General features: G+C 39.1%; 1 protein-coding gene across 2 annotated transcripts in view; it reads left to right on the top strand.

Moving 5' to 3' along the window:
- The window catches only part of JAG2 (jagged canonical Notch ligand 2), a 69,076-nt gene extending 44,680 nt beyond the window's left edge, over nucleotides 1–24,396 (top strand). The window contains exons 6-26 of one of the 2 annotated variants that reach the window (XM_063399511.1): nucleotides 77–207; nucleotides 595–714; nucleotides 2,653–2,766; nucleotides 3,546–3,659; nucleotides 4,228–4,341; nucleotides 4,957–5,003; nucleotides 5,276–5,449; nucleotides 7,820–7,970; nucleotides 8,251–8,415; nucleotides 8,960–9,073; nucleotides 10,082–10,195; nucleotides 10,572–10,685; nucleotides 11,638–11,754; nucleotides 12,432–12,459; nucleotides 13,318–13,403; nucleotides 15,611–15,724; nucleotides 15,920–16,035; nucleotides 17,226–17,471; nucleotides 17,915–18,046; nucleotides 19,063–19,219; nucleotides 22,092–24,396. In XM_063399511.1, the coding sequence (XP_063255581.1) occupies nucleotides 77–207; nucleotides 595–714; nucleotides 2,653–2,766; nucleotides 3,546–3,659; nucleotides 4,228–4,341; nucleotides 4,957–5,003; nucleotides 5,276–5,449; nucleotides 7,820–7,970; nucleotides 8,251–8,415; nucleotides 8,960–9,073; nucleotides 10,082–10,195; nucleotides 10,572–10,685; nucleotides 11,638–11,754; nucleotides 12,432–12,459; nucleotides 13,318–13,403; nucleotides 15,611–15,724; nucleotides 15,920–16,035; nucleotides 17,226–17,471; nucleotides 17,915–18,046; nucleotides 19,063–19,219; nucleotides 22,092–22,564 (2,941 nt within the window). In that variant the 3' untranslated portion in view covers nucleotides 22,565–24,396. The remainder of the gene's footprint in view (nucleotides 1–76; nucleotides 208–594; nucleotides 715–2,652; nucleotides 2,767–3,545; nucleotides 3,660–4,227; nucleotides 4,342–4,956; nucleotides 5,004–5,275; nucleotides 5,450–7,819; nucleotides 7,971–8,250; nucleotides 8,416–8,959; nucleotides 9,074–10,081; nucleotides 10,196–10,571; nucleotides 10,686–11,637; nucleotides 11,755–12,431; nucleotides 12,460–13,317; nucleotides 13,404–15,610; nucleotides 15,725–15,919; nucleotides 16,036–17,225; nucleotides 17,472–17,914; nucleotides 18,047–19,062; nucleotides 19,220–22,091) is intronic. The other variant, XM_063399512.1, reaches the window with a different exon arrangement.
- Nucleotides 24,397–25,095: the final 699 nt, after the last annotated feature.

The following is a 25,095-nucleotide window of genomic DNA, read 5'->3' as shown; positions in this document are numbered from 1 at the left end:
TAGTGTTGTAAATACATGTAATGCTGATGATGAAGCATCATGTTGCTAACTTTTAACATGTGAACTTACATCTTAGGTGTCATTATGGTTGGCAAGGACAGTTCTGTGATGAGTGTGTCCGCTACCCAGGCTGTGCTCATGGGAGCTGTAATGAACCATGGCAGTGTAATTGTGAAACCAACTGGGGTGGCCTGCTCTGTAACAAAGGTACTTAACATTAATGTACAGGAAAAATAAGTTAAGTTGCATGATTAACTGATAACTCATTAACCCTTTTTTTTTTCTGCTAGTGTGCAACTTACCTGAGTGTTTCTGTGCCTTAATTCTTGTGTGGCAGATGGTGCCTAGGCTTCAGAAGTATAGGACGTTCAAGATAAAAGGCTTGGAATTGTCCTGACTCTTTTAACTCCTTCAGTTGTCTTTTGTCCATTCTTCCCTGTTCTGTGGATAGTTACCCGATCACAGGCTAGCCACTGGAGTATGGGGATGATGTGGGTGAAGGATGGTGGAGCCAGAAAGGCATCTGTGTGTCTGACAAGGGAACGGCACGGTGGGCTCTGTGTTCCCTGCTGACTGAGCCTTTCCTCTGTGCAGATCTGAACTACTGTGGGAATCACCACCCATGCCTGAACGGCGGCACCTGCATGAACACGGAGCCGGACGAGTACCGCTGTGCCTGCCCCGACGGCTACTCGGGAAAGAACTGCGAAATCGGTACCGTGGGGGCTGCCCTCCCCCTGGGGACCTTCTGCATCTCACTGGGGACATGCTCCTTCTCTCCCTTCTAGAGCCTGAGCCTGGCTATTCAAAAAATCACCCAATACAACAGAAATACTGCACTAGTTTCCCTTTAGATAAGACCTGAGACTGTTTCTTCCCTTTGACTTCTCTTCTATATTCCAAATATGCAGTTAGGCTGTAGGCTCATGAAATATGTTACACATGTGGCTTTCCCTGTTTACTTTACTCCCTCCTGCCCATTTTCTTGTCTTTCAGCTTGCTGGCAAGCATGCATCTTTTCCAAGTTGGGGACTAAGAAAGAAGGTGGAAGTGATGAACTCTTCAGTTTCTACTCTGATTGTGGGGCTTCGGCCCAATTTTTAGTTGGCTGAATGTGTTAACTATCCTTTTTAATCAAATAAAACTTAATCTTTTGATGTGGGATTTCTAATATAATTGGATTCATAATAAAATGTTAACTACTGTGGGAATGTGCTCAAACCCTCTTACAGAGACACCTTGAGCAGTCTGAAAAGTGTCTTCCTTGTGCCTTTTGGCAAAATGGAGGAGAGTGTTTAAACCACATCTATGATGAAGTAGGGCTTTGATTTGAGTTTTCAACAGATCTGTGTCTTGAAAAACTGCTTCTTATCTCAACCACAGTACAAAGACAGCATGTTGCTTTTTTCTGTCTGTGTATGTGTTACACAAAGACCAAAATGTTCATGTTCTGGGGACAATTTGGGTCTCTGGAGACTTTTCTTGATTATTCTCACTTTGGAGGTAAATGGGCAGTGTGCAGTTTCTAGTTCTTTCATATTTTGCTTCATGTAGTGGTTAGTTGGGTGTTCTGTTTTTTTGTCATGATGTGCTGTTAAATCCTTTTTTGAAATGTGATATTCACAGCTTCTCATTATGAGTTTTGCTGTTCCTTGATAGTTAAAATTCTAGGTGGAAAGAATCCTTTTTTTTTCCCCACTTCCCTGCTTAGCCTTAAGTTCACTGAACTATTATCAGCAGAAGGTTTTCAGAATTAATCAGGATGTAGATCTTTGAACTTCATAAAGCTCTATGTGGTATTAAAGATACCATCAAAACTTGAATTTTGCTTCAGCTGGTAGAATGTGATGTAAAGTTTAGGCTAAAATGGATGAAATCTTGCTATAGCTTGCCCTGAAAGCTGTGAGGGGGGAGTAGCCTGTCTTTTCAGATGAGGAGGCAGTGAAAAAGGGAGCCATATACTTGCTGAAATCCTAGGGGATTTTTGACAGTAGGTTGGTGTGTGACCTGCTTTAGGTACTGGTGCTAAAAAACTTCTTTGGCTTCTGAGAGGGGAAGTTATCAAAAATTACCGAAAAGAAGTTACAGAAAGCTTGTCCCTCCTCCTCCTGATAGTTTGTGCAGCCTCTGCCACTGTTACAGCCCTACATGGAGTGACAAGGAGCATCACTGCCTGGGAGCACCTCTGTTCCCTGCTGTTTCCAAGGAACAGTGCTAGAATGAAGCTAAACAGACCTTTGATACTTCAACTACTACAACTGTTCAGACCTCTGCATACAGCCTATCTGTTTAGTCTCACTGAATTTAAAATAAGTACAGGAGCACTCTGGAGGTGGAAGTGCATGGCTGGAAGCATAGTGTTAATGGGGAACTTTGCTGGGATACTGAAATAGAGTGAGCTGTCTGTGCTTAGGCTTTCTAGTCATTAGAAGGGAAGGATGATATATCTTCAGTGAAATCCTGATTCATTTGCCTTCTGGAAATCTTAACTCTCTGCAGGTGGGAGAGGAAGGCTCCAAACTTCTGTGCTGGTATCTCTCCACTGCTATTTCTCTTGGTTACTTTCAGCCAATCCAACTTTTAACCACAAATTCTCCTTAATTGGTACTCGAAGAGTATTTAGCAAAAATTTCTTTCCTTCTTTCTCCCCAGCCGAGCATGCTTGTGTATCCAATCCCTGTGCTAATGGTGGAATTTGTCACGAAATTTCATCAGGCTTCAAGTGTCACTGCCCGTCGGGGTGGAGTGGACCAACATGTGCTATTGGTGGGTATGGTTTTGCTGGTGACCTCTTGGGCTGGAAGGGTTGATGTAGCTTACTTGGTGATATCTGGGGTTTGGAATTTGGTGGTAGTCTTTTACTTTTTCTGTCTTCTAACAGCTGAGAATCGACAGAGTGAAAAGAGGAGAGTTCTGTACAGCCCACAGTATTGACTCAATGCAGTTGACGCTGTTATCAAAAAGTTATCAAAAACATAGCTGGACCATATCCAAAGAAATGCCCTTTTCTTGTCAAGCAAAGCTTGTTTGACAATTCCTGACTCCTTAACCACTCCGAAGCAAAATACAGAATTGTTTTATTTCGAGAAATATAAATGTGAAGGTCAAAGGTTCTCCCCTTCTTTCATAGTAGAAAAGTAGATTTGCACACTTAAATGTTTAAGTGTCTGGTTCAGAGAAAGAAGTGGTCTGTTTTCCAATAGCACTGTCCTCAAAAAAGAACCCCAAAAACCAAACCAAAAAACCCTGAAAATTGCCAACCACATAACCAAACCTGGCTGAATTTATGTCATGATCTAGGGATATGACTTTCAATGAAATCATAGATAGGTTTGTGATTCTTCTTTGCTGTTTGCTGATCTTCTCTACTCTGTCTCAAGGACCTGAGAAAAGCCTAAGTAAAAATTAGGTTAGAAATGTTAGTCTGTGCCTGAGCTTTTGTACCTTGTTTGTACATTCTCCCCCTTCATCTCAAACTGACTTTGAAGCAGAACCTGTTAAGCCAAGCTTTAGGCTGTGTAATGAAGGCCCCTTTGCCTTTGCAGATATTGATGAGTGTGCATCGAACCCCTGTGCTCAAGGAGGGACCTGCATTGATGGGGTCAATTCATTCGAGTGTATTTGTCCTCAGCAGTGGATTGGAGCAACTTGCCAGCTTGGTAAGTAATTCTAAAGCTTTGGAGACCACTGGAGATTGTTCCTAAACAGTGAATAGACACACACAGAAACTGTGTTTCTGGTGTGGTGTTTATTGAAGAAAATGTGGAATATGTGTGATACTGGTATTTTAGCTCCTCTTAAGCAGATCTCAAAGCCAGAAGTTTCAAGTGGACCTGTAACTATTTAAGGCCTAACTTAAACTTACTTATAATAGTTCTTTTAGAATGCCCCATAACTTTTCTGTTGCAAAATGCAGCATTGGTGATGGTAACTCCTTCTCCATGGTGGCAGAACAGTGACTGAGCTTGTGGAGGCCAGGGAGGGATTGGCCCTGACTAACAAATTGCCTTTTTGAGTTTTGGTCAAGGGAAGAGTAAGATAACATGCATGTGCTACTATAGGCAAGTGTGCATTAAAATCCTGTGGTATGTAAATGGCTTCAGTGCCCTACCAATGTTTAATATGAGCTTCTGATGCTTGGATTGCATGGACACTTTGCTTGGGGCTGTGGTAATCTGTTTCTGGGTTTGTTCTTTATTCTATTCTTTATTTTCTCTTCTTTCACAGATGCTAATGAGTGTGAGGGGAAACCCTGTGTTAATGCTTACTCTTGCAAAAATCTCATTGGTGGATATTACTGTGACTGCATTCCAGGATGGACAGGAGTAAATTGTCACATCAGTTAGTATTTCTTTAGTCTGTATGTTGACAGTAGGATGCTTTGTTCTTTAAAAAAAATTATGATGAGTGATAGTATACATAATTTTACAAGAAAAAATACCTCTTGTCATGATTTTTCTAACTTCAAGCAATGTAAATTGAAAATACTGTTTGAAAATTTATTTTGAAAGGTAGTTGGTATTAAAGTGATCTTAGATTATACACTTAAATAACTAATAAATCTCTTGACTCTTACATGTTTCTGAATGATATGTACTGATTCAATTTAAAATACTTTTAAGTTAAAATGTTAGATATGTAATTAGCTGATATCTCATTTATAATTAACTGAAATATCTCATTTTAGTACACTGTAATAGAAATATAGAATGTATTTTTTTATTGGATATTTTTTAAAAATAGAGATCTTTTAAGATATCGAGAATCCTTTCTTTCATTGAAACATATAGGAAAAAAACTTTTCAAAACCTTTTTGAAAATCACTTGTTCTCCATTTTTATGCTAAACCTTTTTGAAAACTACTTGTTCTCCATTTTTATGCTAAGCCTGTACTTTACATAGTATAGGCTTAGTCTTCCAGTCTAAATTCTAATGCTTTGCATATTTTATCCATAGATATAAATGACTGTCATGGACAGTGCCAGCATGGAGGGACTTGTAAGGTAACTCTTGTTTGTTACATTCCATGTTGAAAATTAATCTTTCTCTGACTGGTTATGAGTTTTATAGTTTGCAATTACAGTTTCGTTAAATGAGTTCAAATGTTAAAAATGTACCACTGTACTTGCAGACTCTTGCATTCATTTCACAAAATATTCTGTGGTGCTACTGCTGTCCTCAAATCCAGAATACAGAAGTAACTTGAATTTTTGTGTATGAGTTTTGTCAATAAACAAATCCTTCTACTCTTCCTTCTTTTTCCTGCTCTGCGAAGGATGAAGTGAATGGTTATCACTGCTTGTGCCCTCGTGGCTTCACAGGTAAAAACTGTGAGATAGAAACCAACGAGTGTGAGAGCAATCCCTGCCAGAACGGGGGCCGCTGCAAGGACCTGGTGAATGGCTTCACTTGCCTGTGTTCCCAGGGATTCTCGGGAGTCTTCTGCGAGGTGAGGGCAGCACAGGCATTGCTGCAATGCTTGGCATGGACTGAATTCTTGAAAGGAATATATCTCGGGGTTTAAATGGGAGTAACCCAGGGCTGGAGCGTCACTGCCTATCGTAGCTGTTACCTGATACTCTGAATAAGCAAATTTGTTGTGCAGCGCTGTCATAGTAGCTGTAACGCTTGAATTTGCAGCCTGATGAACTGCAAGTTGTTGTATTTGGGTGTTGGCCTTCCTAAGGATTTTAAGGCTTCGAGTATTCCTTAATCTTTAAATGTTTTCCTTTGCAATATTCAGGACCTATATCCTTTTGTTACACTGGAGTGCTTTAGGTTCTCATCCTAATAACTCCGAGGCACATAATTGAATTACAGTTCAAGTAATCCTACTGCTGTTGGTAGGAGTAGAATAATTATATATCAATTATTTATATATAATGGTGATGATTAACACAATTACTAAAGGCAGGCAGATAGGCAAGTGTTGGTTCTCAGAACTTTGTCTGAGATCATTCTAGGAACATGGAGTTGCAGTGCTTAAGGATTCAGATCTGAAATACTGAAATTGTAGTGGTAATTCCTAAAGTATTTTATGGTAAAGAAGATATTCCTCTTTTCTACAGAGGACATTAGGCTTTCCACTATAAAATTATTTTGCATTAAGTATTTGCTTTCTGGCTTTTGCTGATAGTCAAATTCATCTGGGTGTTATGCTTAGTATCAACTGGAGGCATTAGGCTAGAATTTTGTTGGATTTGCTCCAGATTTTTTTTTTGTGGAGGATATTGGAGTGATCTCTTTTAAACACTGAAGTAATTTTTTTCTATGTTATTTGCATCCATAAAGAAGCAGTGCCCTCATTTTATTCAAAATTTAAAAGGACTGCAGATACCAACCAGTTTAATAAAACTGGTGCAGCACCTAAAAACTCATGAACTGTTTCTGCATAAGTATCATAACTTCAGTGCTCTACTCTGGGCTGATTCATACAATACTGTGTAATTAAAGTTTTAGCAAATGTGCTTGAATAATAGGGGGGAGTTGGCTGCTTGCCTTGTGTGCTGCAGGAAATATCTACCATTGATTCCAGATGCAAAGTACCAGCTACTGAACTTGCATTGGGAAGGGGAAATTTACACTAATGGAAGGAAACAAATGGAGACATCTGATAGAGGAGATCTGAGAATCTTTCTCAGACCATAGCTATTTTTTTATAGCTTGCTTTGAATGTTCTGTGTGAGAGCACGAAATGGTTTGCTGAAAAATTTTCTGTTGTGGCTGGAATTGTATGTGCTCCTCTGAATTAAACACTTAACACCATTTGTGTTCCTTCTTCTTTGGCTACTTTTGCATTTTTTTCCTATTTAGCTACTGAAGTGCTAAAAATAGGGATCAAAACCACTATTGAACTTAATTTAATGTCTGTAAAGTTGAAAGCTATCTTTCTCCCAAGAGAGATGTGAAGAAGGAAAAACTGACTTGAGGGGAGAAAAGCAATCCTTAAGAAAAACAATTTGGAGGAAAGATACTGTGATGTAAAAATATCCCTTTTGAGGCTGCTTTGTGGATTTTGAGACCAATTTAGGGCATCATGAATCAATTGTCTTGTGTGTCAGTCTAAAGCAGAAAGCAGCAGAATTCTTCTGCCACAGCAATGTCTGTGTTAAAGTTTGTATTATGAAGATGAGGTTTAAATTTTGCTCTCTGGATCAGATGGTCAGAGTTCAAAATGCATCTCGTGTAACTGTGTGTAAATTCATGTGGTGGTGGTGTTTGTTAAAATAAGGCCCCGAGCAGCTGGGTCTAAGTAGACCTACTTTGAGCAGGAGGTGGGGAGTAGCTGACCTCTAGAGGTGCCTTCCAAGCTGTGTGGTTTTATGATAAATTCTATGTGTTAATTGAGATGGGAAGAGAATTTGCTCTAGGGGATGGGATTTTGTTCAGGTTCTGTGTATTTTAAGTCTCTTGCAGACACAAAGCTGACAAGTGCACTGGTATTTAACTTGCCTTGTGGCACTTGCTATGTGGGTGTGAAGGACAGAGAAGTGACTTACAATGATCCAGAGAAGTTGCAGTAAGATGTCTCCTAATGGCTTAAGTAATTATTTACTGAGTTACTGCAAATGTGCTTATTCAGCCTCCTCCAAAGGAGTATTTTTTTAGCAGTGTCAGAAATGCTTTGTGTTAGGATAGACTAAAGTAAGCTGAAGTCTCTCTGTCTTGCAAGATGGAATGCAATATTTATGATTCATAAACCTTCTTAAAACTCGAGGTTCCTTGTACATTAGCTTCATCTGTGTCTCTGGCAAAGCAGATAATGCTGCTTACTCCTGGGAAATGAAGCAGCTGCTGCTAACTGTGGTCTCTCTTACAGATGGATATTGATTTCTGTGAACCTAACCCTTGCCAGAATGGGGCTAAATGTTATGATCTGGGAGGAGATTATTACTGTGCATGCCCTGATGACTATGATGGAAAAAATTGCTCTCATCTCAAGGACCACTGCAAGAACAACTCTTGTAAAGGTAACTGCTGTTGTCCATAAATCTGTCTTGATGGTGGTACATTCAAAAAAAAAAGGAATTTTGGGGAATAGTCTAATGCAGAAATGTTTTTATTCTTCTCACTTGGACTTCATAAAACAGTGAGGCAATGAGAGGAAATGCTCCTCATTAATGAAGAAGTAGATGGTAACTTATAGCCAACACAAAATTATGATTAGTTTTAATCTTTGTAAAACTTTTTAGAACTAAGATTTGATTGGGGATACAGATCATTAGTTTAAAGACTACACTTCTTTTTCAGTAATAGACAGCTGTACAATAGAAGTCTTCACTAATGCTACACAAGAAGGAATCCGTTTCATTTCATCCAATGTTTGTGGGCCTCATGGACGGTGTATTAGTCAGCCAGGAGGGAATTTCACTTGTGCCTGTGACAGAGGTTTTACTGGCACATACTGTCATGAAAGTAAGTAGGAGCTTGTAAAAGATTATTCGTTCTGCTTTAAATTTATTTTACAGTTAATGTTATGAAGCTTTACAACATAAAATAAAACATTTAGATTTCAGTAAAGTTGCATAAGGTGCTATTTTAGATGTACTGCTTGAAGTTTTTTCTTCTGGTAGCAGTCTTTGTAGTGGTTTCCACTTCCCTGTGATAAAAAAATGGTTTTAGTCCAACTTCAGTGTGTGTCTGTACCCACTCTCTTTATGTACAATCTTATGAGCCACAGATTTCTCCAACATGAGATGAAGGGACTAGAACTTGTGTTGCTGGTCTGGGTGTTTTTAAACCCCTGGTTACCCCTGCCAGGTAAACATAATGCTCTGGTTTGACCTGCTACATGAGAGACAATACAGCCAGAAAGAGGCTTGAAAACAGATGTTTGAGCTTTTCTTCTGTGTGTACAAATGCAGTAATAGCTTTGTGCTGCTTTTCCTAGAGACAGAAATGTAGATCATTCCTTCAAGTGGGTGAAAACAGCCAAATAATTGTTGACTTTTTGTTGTAGATATCAATGACTGTCTCGGGAAACCTTGCAAGAATGGTGGGACATGTATTGATGAAGTTGATTCATTTAGATGTTTCTGTTCCAGTGGCTGGGAAGGAGAGCTGTGTGACACAAGTGAGTACTGCTCAGTGTTTCAGGGCCAAATGATGCAGCTTTGTAGTACCAGAGATGGTGGGTATGAGCTTAATAATGAGATGGTCTCTCTGTTCTATAATTAAGTCTTGTTTGCAGAAGTATTTTTCAGGAATAACTTCAGGTAGCTGCTGTAAAAGCCTGAGCTCCTTTAATTGGAGCAGAATCTGATTTTTTGGTATAGTTTAGCATTTATCTTAGGAGGAGAAAACTTTTTCACCTGGGGATAGGCAAAAGTGTTGGCCAGGGAGTGAACTAGGCCAGTGCATGGTTAAGACACAACTGCAGCTTCCTCTGAGGTTTCTTTTTCTTCTCTGAATGAAGCCCCTTCTAAAACATGATGCCAAGGACTTGCTGAGACTTATTACAGGACATGCATCAATTAAGATGTGAAATACAGACTGAGCAGCTTTTGGCAGCTATTGCTATCAAAAGAACCTTTTGTGTGGTCTAGATGAAGTTTGTTCTGGAATACTTACATTCCACCTATTAAAATGTTGGTCTCAAGTGAAAGCAGATTTCTCTAAAATCCATGATTGTGTAAGTATGTTTAAAGTGTGCACATATGTATGTATGTGGTTAAGCCACCTCTAATGGCTGTAAAATGGCTGTTTTAAAACAGAGCAGGGAAAGGGAGCCTTAATTGTCTCTCTCATCTCCTAGGATGTCCTGGGCTGGGCCTCCTTTTCAGGAGATTGTGGTCCTTACTAGAAAGCTCTTTCTGAAGTTCAGAATACAGTTCTTTGTAAAAACAAAGCTACTTTGGTGCTTTACTGAGAAGCCATACTGAATGGTCCTTCTTAAGCTGTCAGCAAGTCAGCTGTATTAAATCAGTATATTTTCCTTGCTTGTGTAAATATAACCTCATAATAATTAGGATTGCTGTCTTCCTAAGTAGTACAAAATTTGTTTTCTTTATAAAGAGATTTTTTTGTTTTCTCATGGCCTTGGCTGAGCTAGATCATCTAATTTGAATAACTTTTTTTTTAGATTTCAATGACTGTTCTCCTAACCCATGTCACAACGGTGGCCGATGCATTGATTTGGTAAATGACTTCTATTGTGAGTGTAAGAATGACTGGAAAGGCAAAACTTGTCACTCACGTAAGTGTTCCTTGCTTTGATCTTTAGATTACCCAAAGATTTATTTTCTTCTCATGGGACTGGAGTTCCTGAAATTTAAAGTAAAACAATCGCATTGAAAAAAATAGGTGCACTTTCATTACCCCTTCCAGCTTCCCAGTCACAAAATGGAATTTTTGAAAAATGTGTTCCTTCATGTAGTGAAGCAGTTTCGTGAGAGATGTCCTTAGATTCCATTCTTTGGGTTGTTTATTGTAATACAGCAAGCGGAAAAATGTGTTTCTGATACTGGTGCATTTAAGTACGAAGTCTCTTTAATTTTGTGATTAGAAAGTACCTTGTTTCTAACATTCAGCAAGGCCAGTGGAAATTCATACTGCTTTGTTGTTGTGTGTAGGTGAATACCAGTGTGATGCAAACACTTGCAGTAATGGTGGGACGTGCTATGATGATGGAGACACATTCCGCTGCTCTTGTCCTCCAGAGTGGATAGGAAGTACCTGCAACACTGGTAAGCTTTTAAAATTGTCTACAGAAGAAGCAGAGAAGTGTTTAAATAATCAGCTGCTTAGCAAACAGACACACTGTTCTGGCTGGTCAGTTCAAAGCTGTTCCAGTTGGGTGGTGGCTGAAATTTAAGTAATTTCTTCTGCTCACCTGACATGATACCGATTTTAAGGAAACTGTTGTCCTCTGGCTGCTTATATGGTCTTTTCCATAGCTTCCCTCCTAAGCTCCTCCCCAAAGAGTTTTAGGAAACTTGGACTTGTGTCTTGGCTTTTCTGTTGGTCTTTAGAGGCCCTGTGTAAGTGTTTTCCTGGGAACTTGGTCCCCTGCTTGGCTTGCAGAGTCACAACATCTGTGATCATGAGGTGTATGAACAAGCATACCCAGGAAAAATGAAATCAAGAGGTTCTTCCTGGGGCATTTGCGGAGTTAATGCCTGCTGTAGAGAGCTACTTGATTTTTCTTTTTTCCTTTGGAGACTGAATGTAGTATCTGTGGTGCATCTTTCTGAAAATGAAACTTCCATATGATCAGAAAGTTGAATGAAGATAATTTAGTACAGTTTTTCTAGTTTTTAGATACAATTGCAGTTTTTAATCAAAATCTGAGCTAAAAATAGTAGTATTTTTATTGCAAAGAGCACCTCACAGCCTGGGTAACTCACTGCCAAAGTAATAATTTAGCGGTACTTGAAGAAGGCTTATACAAATGGGGCAGAAAGGAGGTAATTCTTTTTTAATAAAATTTCATGCTTCAGTTAAACAATTGAATTGGGACTGTGGTGAAGGTGGGTGAAAGACTGCCATGTGATTGAATATTTTTGGAGGGTTTTTTTTACCTTTTTCCAAGTTTTTAACTGTTGACCTAAATACTGTTTAGGATTGTGATACTGACCTATCCAGATGATAGGTACTCTTTGTTTTCTGGGCTAATAGACACTTTTTCTGTTTCCAAAGCTAAGAACAGCAGCTGCATTCTAAACCCTTGCATGAATGGTGGAACATGTGTTGGCAGCGGAGACTCCTTCTCGTGCATCTGCAAGGAAGGATGGGAAGGACGCACATGCACACAGAGTAAGCTTCTCTCCTTTCTTCCCCTCATCCCCCTGGGACATGGGGAGTGTCTGGCAGAGAGCTGTTAACTGAAACAAAGCAAGTTTATGGGGTTCATGTGCCAAAACATCTGAATCAACATCTGAATCACTCAGAGTGGGAGGTACGTAAAGAAGACGATGCTCGAGTAATGAATGAGTTTGTCACGCTGCTTTTTGCATCCAGCCTCTGCCAAAATAAGACTCTCGGCCTTCTATAAAAATATGGTTTTTGGAAACGTGTGCAGAGCAGGGAAAAATACTCACAGAAATAATAATTTTAATAATGAAGAGTATCTGGAAAGGCAGGCAGAAGTGTGTAAGCCATTTTCTCTGAGGACAGCAGTTAACTACTTTGACATACCAAGACAATGAATTGGTTAGGTGGAGTAAAGCCTGCAACTTTGATTCTTATTTTTTTCCCCCAAGGTGTAACATTGGGAGTGGGAGGGCAACTCTAAATTTGAGTTCTGTTTTCACTCTGCCTACTGTTGATATAGATGATAATTAAACCTTCTTTTTTTGCAAGTGTGGAAGAAAACATTCAGTTTTGTATATTTTTCTTTACTTATCAAATCTAGTGGCTTCTGAACTATAGTGTTATATTTCAGAAAATAAATTGTACCACTATTTACGCTAGCCAATATTCTTTTTTTCTAGACACCAATGATTGCAACCCTCATCCATGGTAAGTACATGAACTCCAGTCCTGTACCTATTGTGAAAATAAAAGTGAGCACAGTAAGATAGATTTACACTACAGATTAGAACTAATTTTACTCTAAAATAATTAAAGACAGCCTCTGTAAAATATCTTGTAATTTTTTTTTTTTTTTTTGCTATGCCATATCTATTCCTTGACAGCACCAAAGACCATGAAACAATCTTGAATTGATTCATGTATGAACAAAGGAAAGTATTTTAGTGTAGTCTCCATGGTGGAACTGACCAGTAAATTACAGTGATATGAAGTGAATCACATATGATAACATTTGAAGCATTTGTAATTGGAGAGAGTAAAAAATGAGAAATCAAAACCTGTTAGTTTACAGTAAATAATATAAAAATTTTCCTTTTGGACCAATTACTACGTATAAACATGTTTAAAACCAAAACTGAATTTTTGGGATATGAAATAGGAGTATTTTAAATACAGGGCTGATGTTTATGGTTGAAAGGGGAAAAAAACTGATGTGTGCATGAAACAATCTACCTTATCTTTCTCAGCTGTCCACTCTGATGCCATAATCCATGCTTCATGTATTAAAAAAACCCCAAATTTGGAAAACCTTGGACTTTTTTTGTATTCATTTGAAAGTTCTGTCCCACCTCTTTGAGTTCTGTGGATGTGCTTCCTCATGCATCTGTAGGATGTTGCTGTTCAACTGCTGACTTGCTAAGCAACATTGTTTGTCTAGCGTTATGCTTTTGCTCTTGATAAAAATAAATTGTCACCTAAAGAGCAGCAGCAGCTTTAATTAACAAAGCTTTAATTGACCAATGAAACAATGTGGATGGCTTGTTAACCACACTTTTCAATTTCCAGTTACAACGGAGGGATCTGTGTGGATGGAGTGAACTGGTTCCGATGTGAATGCGCCCCCGGCTTTGCTGGTCCTGACTGCAGAATTAGTAAGTACCTGCATGGGTAAAGACCTGCACGGTTGTACCACTCTGCACAAATTGCAAAGAACATCTGGTGGCCCTTTTTACATTAGCTCAGCTGAATTCCAAATAATGAAGCAGAAGCCACCTGTTAGCCAGGTACTGATACCTCATAAATAATATCAGGCTGTGGTCTGTTACTCATTTCATTAAATGGCACAGAAATGAGTTGGCTTAAATCATGCTTAAAGACTTGGTTGCTGGATTTTCTTGGCTAATTCTGATGTTTCTGGGGTGCTGGCTTGATAGAAGCTTAAATTTTAAATATTTCTCAGCTGATAACCATCTTGTTGGTAAAGATGACATACATCTGAATGTGTTCCACTTAACGTGAAAAACCATTCTCCAAATCAAAAAAAGAAACTGGAGTTGGAGTGCTGGCACATGAATAACAGAAGTATGATAAAGGTCTCTCAGAGCTAGAAAACAAACCCGTTACATTGCAGTTATTCTGAAGGGTAGTGGCCAAGAAGAAGGGAGGAAAACAGACCCTAAAAGCATGTTGAAGTGTTGTGGAACAAGCTGATGGGGGCTTTTTTTTGTTTGGTTGGTTTTTTGGGTTGTTTTGGTTTTGTCTTTTAAAAGGAATTTTACCATTTTGACTTGAATGGATATATACCTTATTTTTACTTTCTGCTTTGGAAGATGAGACTTTCAATCTTCTGTAGCCTCAAGGCTTCTGGGCTTGGTCCTTCCATTCCATCAGTATGATGATGTGCTTTCAAGCTGAGACTTCATTCACATTCTGGCATAGAGAAAATAAACCAGCACTTCTGGTTGGAGGGCAGCTGCAGCACTTGTGGAAGCATCAGCTTAGTGGTGTCTTTATGCAGAACCAGGCATGGCAGATCATTGTGTGTGTAGATGCAGATTCCCAGAAAGGGATATTGAATTCTCCTTGCCTGCTCCTCTTCCCCCCGAGGCTAGGATGTCACAAATACAAATAGTGTGCATTTGTAATGGAGCTGCAGACAATTTTTTACTTGTTTAGACTGGTATAGATGGAAGGAGTAGCTCTGAAAAAAATGCCTTTTATGACTGATACAGAAACAAGAGTTAAGTCACCTTTTTCAGTGTGCAGAGGCTGGAGAATCATAAACCTATATAGCGTGAAGACAGGAGGAAAGAGTAGTTAAACCCTGTTGAAGTTTAGATCTCAGTGCACTTTTGAAGGAAGCTAAAATAGAACCAAAAGCCCTTCCATATCCATTGGATTGTTTTGCATTGCCTACAAGTGTAATAATCTCACTACTGCCTTTTTTCACGTTCACTTTCAAAGTCCTGTACTTTAAAATGAACTGATACTGTGTATTGAATAAGAACTGGTGTTTAAACAGCTTTCTCTGGGGTTGGAAAGGGCATTCATACTCAATGGAAGGAGACCTTTCAAAAAGACACTTTGGAAGAGAGTGGTTCTGGTTGAAAATGAAGCAGTTGGTGCCTGTAGCCCACAACTGGCCAAGCTGGTTTCTGTTGTGTAAATCAGTATTGGTTTCTTCCCCAGGATAACAGATGACACGTTGCTGTCCATCTGAATGGACTATGCTTCCCTGCCTTTTTCCATTGGTTGCTGTGGCTAAGCCTCTGAATCTTTGAAGGTTTTTTTAAAGAGGCTTTAATGCTAAGTGTCTATGTATTAAATTAATCTACTATTCCAAGGTTATTAATGTTCATCAAATGTGTGTTACAAACTAAGCTGTTGCTGTTCTGCCTTATGGACACTTGTATTGCAGCAAGTCACTTCTTTGAGCATTGTTGAGCAAGATCATTGTTCAGCTGGTGCAGTCTGATAACTCCATGAAAGCATGAAAGCACATGCTTTTGTGTGAAGCCTAAATGACTGAGATTAGTGCCAGAACAGGATGTGGGACTTGTTCTGGAGCTGAATGTGGACAAGGCATTAACACCTCCAACTGTCCAACACCTCTGCTCTCTGAGATGAGTCAGCATATGACTGCTGTTTTGATTACCAGAACTTCAATTAGGATGCAATTATGAGAAATCTGTTACAGGTTATTGCTGAAATGGCAGAACTGTTTAATTACAAGATCATTTCTGTAGCCACACTGTCTTTTGCTTTAAAGAAAGGTGGTACTGTTAGATTACACCTCAGTAAATTATTAATTGCAATGTCCTGTGTCCTTGTCACTGAATTTTACCTATTTTCTGTCCAGATATTGATGAATGCCAGTCTTCTCCTTGTGGATATGGTGCCACCTGTATAGATGAAATAAATGGATACCGATGCACTTGTCCCCCTGGAAGAATTGGTCCTAGATGCCAAGAAGGTATTTCTACATCTCCTATCAACCTTTACCCAAAATAATAGGGCACAGTGTAGCCAGTATAAAGTTTATATACAGCAGTCTGATATGTAAGGAACAGTAGCTAATATTTTTAGTTTAAATTTGTACAGTATTTATGACTTGAAGAGGTGAAGTGTCTGAATGTGCTTTTTAAGGGTTTTTTCTTTTTTCCTTTAGTGATTGGAATTGGAAAGCCTTGCTGGCTTAAAGGAATGACCTTTCCCCATGGCAGCCGGTGGGAACAGGAGTGCAACAGCTGCCACTGTTTGGATGGACGTATTGACTGCACCAAGGTAGGCATTTTGGCCTATTTTCTTAAATTCCTGTGGCTGAAACAAACTCATTGTTCTTCATGCACAAGTTGGTCTTTGTCTCCTTTAAATTTCCTTTGTTAAAAAAAAAAAATGGTTTCCTGTAAAAGCAGTTATGGATTCTCTTTATTATCATAAGTTACTGTCCTGCTGTCTACCTGCTAGAACAGTCTCTCTAGACTACTTGTTGCAGAAAATGAAATATGAGCTGGAATAAAGGATAAATAAATCACACTGCTGAAGCTTTGCAATCACAGTTTTAGAACTCCTAATTTTCTGAAAGTGAGTTCCAAGGTGGAGCACATGTAGGAAGAAATTTTTCACTGGGTATTGACTGCCTTTTTGTAAGCTATTGTATACAGCAGCTTTTTGAATTGACAACTTTCAACCTTTGTGTATTTATTGTGGACCAAATCCTGGTAGTTTTGTGACTGAGGAAAAGTAAGACCTAAATGCAGGTTGAACATGTGCCTTAAATTCAACTTGTCCATGTGTGGGGTTAGGTTTCTTCCATGTGTGATGAAACACTTGCACTTTCTTGACAATTGTGCTTTAAGAAATCCCTAATAGCTGTACAGTGCTATGTTGTATCTTAAAGGCTGTGTGGAATTGTAGAATATCCTGAGTTGGAAGGGACCCACAAGGATCACCCAAGTCCTGTTCCTGGAACGGAGCTGTGTTTGGAAATTTGCTGCACCCCAGTAATTTGTGGGTACCAGCAAACTGTTACCTTTTGGGAGCATGGTTGGAGTGGTTGTGCTTATCACCAATATGCATCAGCTCTTAACATACTCAGCTCTCTCTGGCAGGGGTCTCAGTATGAATATTGAAGAAATTAATCTTTGTGGTGATATTTCTCTTTCTATATTGTAGAAGCCTGGAGGACTAGATTAAAATAAACCCTTAAATTTCTGTATAACTCAGTTAAGTGGGACAAATCCATAAACTTCTAAGGAGATATGCCCAGTCAGTGGTTTCTCAGATTATCTTTGCACAGATTTTTATTCTTGTGTATGTACTAAATGTCTTTATTTTGTGGAAGAGCAGATCCATCTGCCACTAGAACTACAGCCGTATCAAAAGACAGATATTTTTCTATGTGAATTGCTTATTTGGATTTGATGCATGAAAGCAAGTACCTTTAACAGTGCTTTGTTTTTTTTAATTTCTAGGTGTGGTGTGGAAAAAAGCCTTGTCTGTTACACAAGTACTGGGATAATTCTAATAACCAGTGTCCCATGGGTCAAGAATGCCAGGAGAAGTATATGAAATGCTTTCAGCCACCATGCACAGACTGGGGAGAATGCAGTGCCTCTGAACCTCTGCCTATCAATATCAAGTGTCTGCCTAATTCTGGGTACTTGGACAATGATTGTGCTAGAATTACTTTAATTTTTAATGGAGACAAAGTCCCCCAGGTGAGAATGGAATTCTTAATGAAGTGTGGCAATATATGTAGGGATCTATTCTATATCCACAGCATGCAAGATTAAGGTTTCTTGTATGACTCCTTGCTATTACAAGCTTGCAGATTTTATTACTAGTCTCCTCTGTCGCTTTTAATTGTGCTTTGTCTAAAGGGTGAGGCAAAATTTGGGTTTGTACTGAATATTTCATCTTCTTGAATATTGAAGTACTATTTACATTTCAAGATGGGCTCAGACAGTACTGACATAGTCATGCAAGCTCAGGTTTTTGCCCTTCATTCCAAAACCCTGTTCTTCACGTTTCTGCCCTTTCTTGCTCCTCTCTTTGCTGCCTTCATCAGTTCATAGCAGCTGCAAGAACTCTGAAGATCTTTATTTTTACATGCTATTTTTTACTTGAACTAAAATAACACAATCTCCCTTGTTTCTAATAGGGCACTACAACAGAAAATATCTGTTCTGAAATCCGTTATTTACCAGCTACTAGGACTGTTTCTAGGGAGAGAACTCTGATAATATTGTGTGATCTATCTTACTCCACAGTGAACGCAGTGGAAGTTGCTATTGTAAGTATGAGACGTGTGTCTGTGTATATATATACACAAATGTGCTTTCTTATTAGTTTTTCTGGGGGAGAAGTTGTTCAAGCTTGTTTCACTTGAATTCAGGTGGAGCAATCTGTGGCTTAGTCTTGTCTGCAAAGCAATTTTGTGATCTCACGATTTCCTACACTGCCAGAGAGCTGAAGCTGCAGGTTTTGTTAATGACAGATGGCTACTACAAACTCATGATAAATTACTTTAAAGACTAGTTCAGCCCAAATTAGTGAACAGGTGCCTACTTGTTCTGTCAGAAATCTTGGGCTCTTGACCTTCTCAGTAAGGAGATATGGTTACAGGTGGCTGGATTGTTCTTGTGGAGAGGTTTCTGCTGTGCATTTAGTGCCTGGCTGCTTCAGGCATGTTCTTTAAACACAAGGTACTAAATGAGAAGTGGAAGAAGGTGCAAGTTGATTAGATGAAAGTAACTGCTGCCCTAATGAACTAAAGACTTGCTTTAGATGCATTTACAGCTCAATCTCTCCATGTCTGTATATTGCTGAGTTTTCAGGAGTTAATTTTCATGGTAGATGTTTATCCAGGCAGAAGCTGGGCTGTCTGTCTCTGCTAGTACTGTAAAGAGCATGCTGAGCCACCATGCAGAGAGCAAAGTGGATGGTATTAATATAGCAGACTGTTACTAGTCTAAGCTTCTATCTAGATAATCCACATGTCTTGAACTGCTCCAAACTATGACTAAGTTCAGCTCATCAGTTTAAGTAACATGGAAGTCACTGCCTTTCTTTTGAGGTATGTTAAATTAACAAGTAGGTGTGCTACCCACCAAGTCTGACACTGCATCTGCAGTTTGGGTAGAGCCAGCCTTGCTGTTGCTGTGGAAAGCTTTTAGAGAACTGTTTGTAGCTACTGTCAGGCAAATTCAACCGAGTGAGGTCAATTAAGAGGCTGCTGGATTTAAAAAGAACGTTTCCATGATTAGGTAACTGCAATAACTTCTTGCTTTCCCCCTTCACTCCCTTTAGTCCTTTGTCCCACACCGAGATGAACAAGATAACAGCCTCATTCAGAATGCTGCTAATACAATAGTAAATGCCATCACCAAGCGACAGAACAGCACGGTTATGTTGGCAGTAACTGAAGTCAAAGTCGAGACCATCGTTGTCGGGAATTCGTCATCAGGTAAGGCTCCAGTGCAAACCTCCTCTGTGGTGTGTTTTCTGTCCCCCTGCTATTAGACTATCTTTCTTTACACATTGGAGAAAATGATCCTCCAGGTTGTGTCTTTAGTTGCTGTTACTAACTGAAGAGAAAGCAGCTTTGAGATCAAGATTTTGTGCTTGTGTGCTGACTTAAACTTAACCTCATCCCTAACGTGATATGCTCAGATACTCTTGCCATAATTTTGGCTCTGACTTCCAGCCCACCTCTCCAGCCCAAGCACACCTTTCATAAGATCAGGAGTTATTCTTGTGTGCAGTTCCAATCCTGTCCAATTCTTCTACATTAACCTTAAACCAGCCTCAGCCCTTGATGCTACTGCACTGAGGCTGTGAGGAAATGAAAATACGGGGAGAGGGAAGGTGTGGTGTGATACCAATCTCTTTTGAAGTGCTCGTGTGTTGTTTATTTACCTTAACAAGAGTTAAAGATGTCTAGTTTCTTCCAATACTTGCCCATGATATAAAACTTCGCTCTTTTTCAACGTGTTTCTCTCTAGTGCACAGCTGGCTTAAAATGTAGGATTCGTTCCTCTTTAAGAGGATATAATGTGATTGGAGACCTTTATCTCTGAATGCTGGCTCTCCAAGAACTGTGCCAAAATAAGCAATTGGAGGTTTTGCATGCCTGTGTTCCTGCCTGGGGGAGGCAGGAGTCGGGCTTGTGGAACACCGCTGGTAGGCTCAAGTTCAGCTAAGCCCCAGAGTGAAAATCTTACAATGGTAGGAGGGCTCTCCCAACTCTTTCCTAGACCTCCCCAGCATAATCATCTGGAAGATCTTCCATCCACAGTCCAAACAATTAGGAGATTGCCTGGTTCTACTTCCCTTGCATTTTCCTTCTAGGAAATGCCTTTCATCTGTTAAAGTCTTGGCAAATGCACTGTTTCCTCAGCTCTCCTGAAGGAGTGTGCCTGCTTTGTGCTTGCCTTAAACAGCAGTTGTGTACAAGATAAGGAATCTAGCTGGGATTTTGACATACCTCAGCCTCTGGCTTTTCTGATTGCATATTAAATTCTAGAGCTAAAGGGCTGCAGATTACTTTGCCTCCCACCTCAATGAGATTTAAAGATTCTCCCAAAATAGTAGATTAATTTGGGTTCTCCTGTCAGATGGTTTCCAGACTCCTCATTTTAATATGCATGCTCAGTATTGACCACTGGCCCTTAGCTCTTTAAGTGGAGCTGTTATGAAGCAAGCTAACCTTTAGCATTTTCTGATATTTTTTTTTATTTACTGCCCCTTAATTGGTTAAAGTGGGTGAAAACCTATCAGAAAATGTGGTGTAAAGCCCTATGTGTTGAGAATCTCATTTCTGTGGAATGCTCAAGTGTCTAGGTGGAGATGATCATTCAGATGCTTCATTGGCTTCCTCTAGCTTTAAGGAGAAAGTAGTCTGAATTTGGAATCTGTATGCCGAAAATTCTGTATAAAAACCCTGTTACTAAGTAAACTTGGATCCATGGTCATTGATGAAGTAATAGATGTGATAGCAGTGAGAATACAAGCTTTGTATTCTAATCTTGGAGAAGCTGTTATGTAGAACTCCTTTTTCTTTGAAGTATTTCTCCCATTCATGATTTAAAGTTAGGTTGCTTATGAAAAATCAGGAGATAATAGCAGTTACTCATGTGAGTACAATCCTTCCCGTAACTGTTAAAATACAATTTTGAGATCCCTTGAGGCCAACCATGTTGGCAGTTTACTCAGCCTCCTGTACCAAAAGGAAATGTTTGAGAATGTGTCACATTCCACATAAGAATGTGCTCAGGAGGCACTTGAACAACCATGGTGTTGAAACATCAGTTGTTTTTGTCTAGTCATTTCCAGGTTATTTTGTCAGCAGATGTTGTAAAACTGCTGAGGGAGTTTGTTTGGATCAGGCATTAGAGTGGTGGGTTGACAGCACAGTTATCTTCAGAGCTGTTGAACAATCACATTGCTCTCTATATAAAACACCTCATCTCTTGTTGCCCCTTACCATGTATGAGTTTTTGCTTATCAAGAAGAATAAAAAAAGTTATTCTCTCCTAGTTGTACAGCTCTTGAGGAAGGGGGGTAGAAGAAATCCAAATATACATACATTTTTCAGAAATATTTTCCTAGACAAATAATCTGTGTCGATGTGGCTGGGAAAACATTATAGGGAGGTTTGAATTGGGAGAGTGGAAAAAAGCAATTGCCTCAACAACTTTTGTTTGTTCATTGAGCAGTGGCTGCTCCTCTCTCTGGGGCCAAATTCTGGTATTTCATCCTGAGGTAGAACAAGAACTTGCTGAAGAATGCATGACCAATTTGGCTACATAGCCCTAACCTGAATGTTTTTAGAGGTCATTGATAAATAAGTGTCTGTAGATACTGATGGTAAAGGACTATTCTTTCTGATGATAAATGCAGGATAAATTTGTGGTGCAAGTGCCAGTACTTCTAGAGCAATTTGGATGCACAGTGTTCCATTGCCTGCCTCCTCTGCTAAGAAAAACCTTATCCTAGCAGCATTATCAACTTTTCTGGGCCAACTTTGCATAGATGCTTGAGAAAGATGCTGCTTTACAAAACCAGTTTGTCTGTTGGAGGGGACAGAAGATCTCAAATGAAGCTTTCCTCTCTCACCATTAATTGTGTGAAACTAAACTAGTAAAGAGCACTTTCAGATGGTCCTGGTACATTCAGGCAGTTGTTATTGTGCTGTAAAGACATCTTACTTCCTTTCTCCTAAAAATGGTGCAGGGGATCACCTGTAGCTAAGTATGGATGCTTCTCTTGCAAATGTCCAGTGCTATGTATCTTGTTCTGTTAACACAAGACTTTATTTCTTTCCATCTGCCCTCTAGATTATTTGGTTCCAATTCTTTGTGTGGTCTTTAGCATTGTGTGGCTGACTTGCATCATCATCTGCGTGTGGTGGACCCGGAAGAGAAGAAAAGAGAGAGAGAGAAGCCGTCCTCCCAGAGAAGAGGGTGCCAATAACCAGTGGGCACCTTTAAATCCCATAAGAAATCCTATAGACAGATCTTACAGTAACAAAGACATTCGTTATGAATGCAAAAACTTCATATCTCCTCAAAAGAGAACTTGTGATGCAGTCGAGGAGTATGTAGAGTATGAGGAAGAGGAGGATGACGAGGAGGAAAGAGATGAGGAAATGGACAAATTCCTGTCTCACAAACTCGCAAAGCCTTTGCCGACAAAGGTGTCTGACACGTCAGAGAGCAGTCCAGTAAAGAAATCCCACCAAATAGGCAAAATGGACAACAGATCTGTAAAAAATGTGAATGCATCAAACTTTGAAGGCAGTAGAGACTAACCTGTATTTGGGATGTAGGCAGACTGCGCCTGCGCTTGCTGGGGAGGGGAAAAATTGACATCTCCACTTTGCATCAAGGACTAAAAATATCTGGAGTCAAATGTTCATAGTTTCTTTATTTTGCGTAAAAAAAATAAATAAAAATAATAAATAAAATTTATTTTGTTTCTTTAGCCTTGTATAAATTATTCAATGACTGTCAGATGAAAAAAAATGAGTAATCTTTGATAGTTGCTATTTTTGTAAAGTTTACTTATAATACACTCGCTATGTGGCAGAGGAGAGGTTGTATTTTCAATATGTGTAAAGTTTATTACAAAAGACTGTACACTGTTTACAGAATGTATTTCTTTTTATTACTTGCTCTAATTTAATGGTGGCTTTAAAACCTCCTGGTTGAGGAAATTGTGTGAACTTTAAACTGCTTTCTTGACTTTGAATCTCTATTAATGGCAGCTCACTGCACTTGTTACGTTAGTAGCTTCTGTAAGATTTTTTCCAAATTTGCCTTACACACTTTGTAATAGGAACAAAAAAAATATAGAGATCTTTCAACTGTGGTTTAAAAGTGGCCTTTTTATTTCTGTTTAATTACTTTAGAATTGCAGTATTGAAGCATGTGACAAGTGCCTTGAGATTAAACTTTTTCTATAGCAACTGTCAAAGACTGCCATATCAATATAGTAAAATTGTGAGAACTCTAGGTTCCCCAACTGACACAGTTTATTTTCTAATAGTGAAAGTGCTTTTTTGTAAATATGTACATATTAAATGAATCACTCTGTATATTTGATTTAATAAGTTAAATATTTTGGTCTTTTTTTTTTTTTTTTACATGTCATTCCTTTTAATTTATGTTGCAGAAAAGGAGGTTCTATGGCAGTTTATAAGACCTTTTTTTTTGGTATTATGTCCAGATTAGAAAATGTTAATACAATCAATGTTAGGAATCTGTTGGTCATTTGTATTTACATAGGAACATAACCACTTATGTGTAAATAGATCCAGAAATGTTTGTTTATCCCCATGTTCAGCCCATCTCAAGAACACTAACGGGTGCATCTACTGTACAGTACCAACATAGAGAGGCATTGTTTTTTCTTTTGTGAATATGTTAATTACATGTGGTATTACTTTTTTTGCGTTTAAATACAGGCCTAATGAAGGGAACAATATTTTCCTCAGTCTTGTTTCTGTTGTGCTTTATTCATCTTTCGCTCTAAAGGAAAAAAGGCTGGCAAGCTCAGAGGATGGGAGTACCTCAGTAGAAATGGTTAAATATTGCAGAAGGCTTATGTTTTTTTTTTTTTTTTTTTTTAAGGCTTTTATTATTGCTGTTAACTGGGCAAGACTATAAGTTTATTTTAATTACTGAAGAAGCATAACACTACATAAACCTAGTTACCCTACCACTGAGAGGAACGGATGTCTGAGAGTGTAAACTCTGGCCCACGAACAATGTAAACATGAATGTTTTGAAACCAGTTATTTTATACAAGAATGCAGGATTTGCTTTGCAGGATCATCTGTTTTAGTACATTTTTTTGACACGTTCTTAAAAAAAGGAAACCTTTCAGAAAAGAAACTATTTATTAAAGCATTTTATAATGATGTTTGTTGTAACTTTTTTACTTGTGCTGAATATTCAGAACTTATTTTGATAACCTGGTTAGGAGTTAGTTTAGAAAAGGGTACTATCCTTCTCATGTTCCCCAGTATAATCCTGAGTATTTAAACCAAAACCACTTTTTTTCTGCTACTCTTGTAACTTTTTGTACTGTAATGCTGCTGTCTTCCATAATCTAATAAAATGATTCCCTCATTGTGTGTAAGATACTCCAGGTGGTTGTTTGCTTTCTAAGCGCCTGGAGCTGGGATGTGGCTGGGCTGCCCGGAGGAGGAGTGAGAACCCAGGTTTGATTCCTGTGACCCACCCGGCGCCTCCTGAGCTGCCTCATCCCCTGGACAGCCTGTGTGCCTTGGAGACAGCTCCAGCTCCCAAACTGGAGCTCTCCCTGCAAACCCCCAGGGCTGTGCTCAGCTGCCAGGATTTGCACTGGGTGATCCCTGTGGGTCCTGTCCAGCTCGGGATGTTCCATGTGTTCCGTGTGCCTGTTTTGCAGTGGTTCTCCTGGCTGCCCAGTGGAGCCTTGTGTGAGCTGGGTTTGGCTTCCTGGGGTGACAAGAAAGGCTGGCTGAGCATGCAGGGGCCTGAGGTGTGTCCTTTCCCAACTGAGCTGGATTTTGAAGTAACATCTTTCTCTCCTCTGCAGCTTTTACATGTCATGCTCCCATCTCAGTTGAGGTCTATTCTTGTTTCTGCAACAGTTCCTTTGTACATGAAATTTTACATAGTAAAAGATGCATTCCTGTAAAGTTTGAATTTTCCTAGTAGCTATCAGCATCTGAAGCAGAATTCTAGATACTAGCAGACCTTTTATTCCAGTCATCATACAGCTACTTTTTATTGCTTTTCTTTTATTCCAGTCATCATACAGCTACTTTTTATTGCTTTTCTTGGAATATTTGCT

The sequence above is a fragment of the Prinia subflava genome, chromosome 5 (genome assembly GCF_021018805.1).
Source record: "Prinia subflava isolate CZ2003 ecotype Zambia chromosome 5, Cam_Psub_1.2, whole genome shotgun sequence".
In the NCBI taxonomy this organism is placed as follows: domain Eukaryota; kingdom Metazoa; phylum Chordata; class Aves; order Passeriformes; family Cisticolidae; genus Prinia; species Prinia subflava.
Note: the sequence above shows the minus strand (reverse complement) of the source record. Positions and strands in the feature narration are given on the sequence as shown.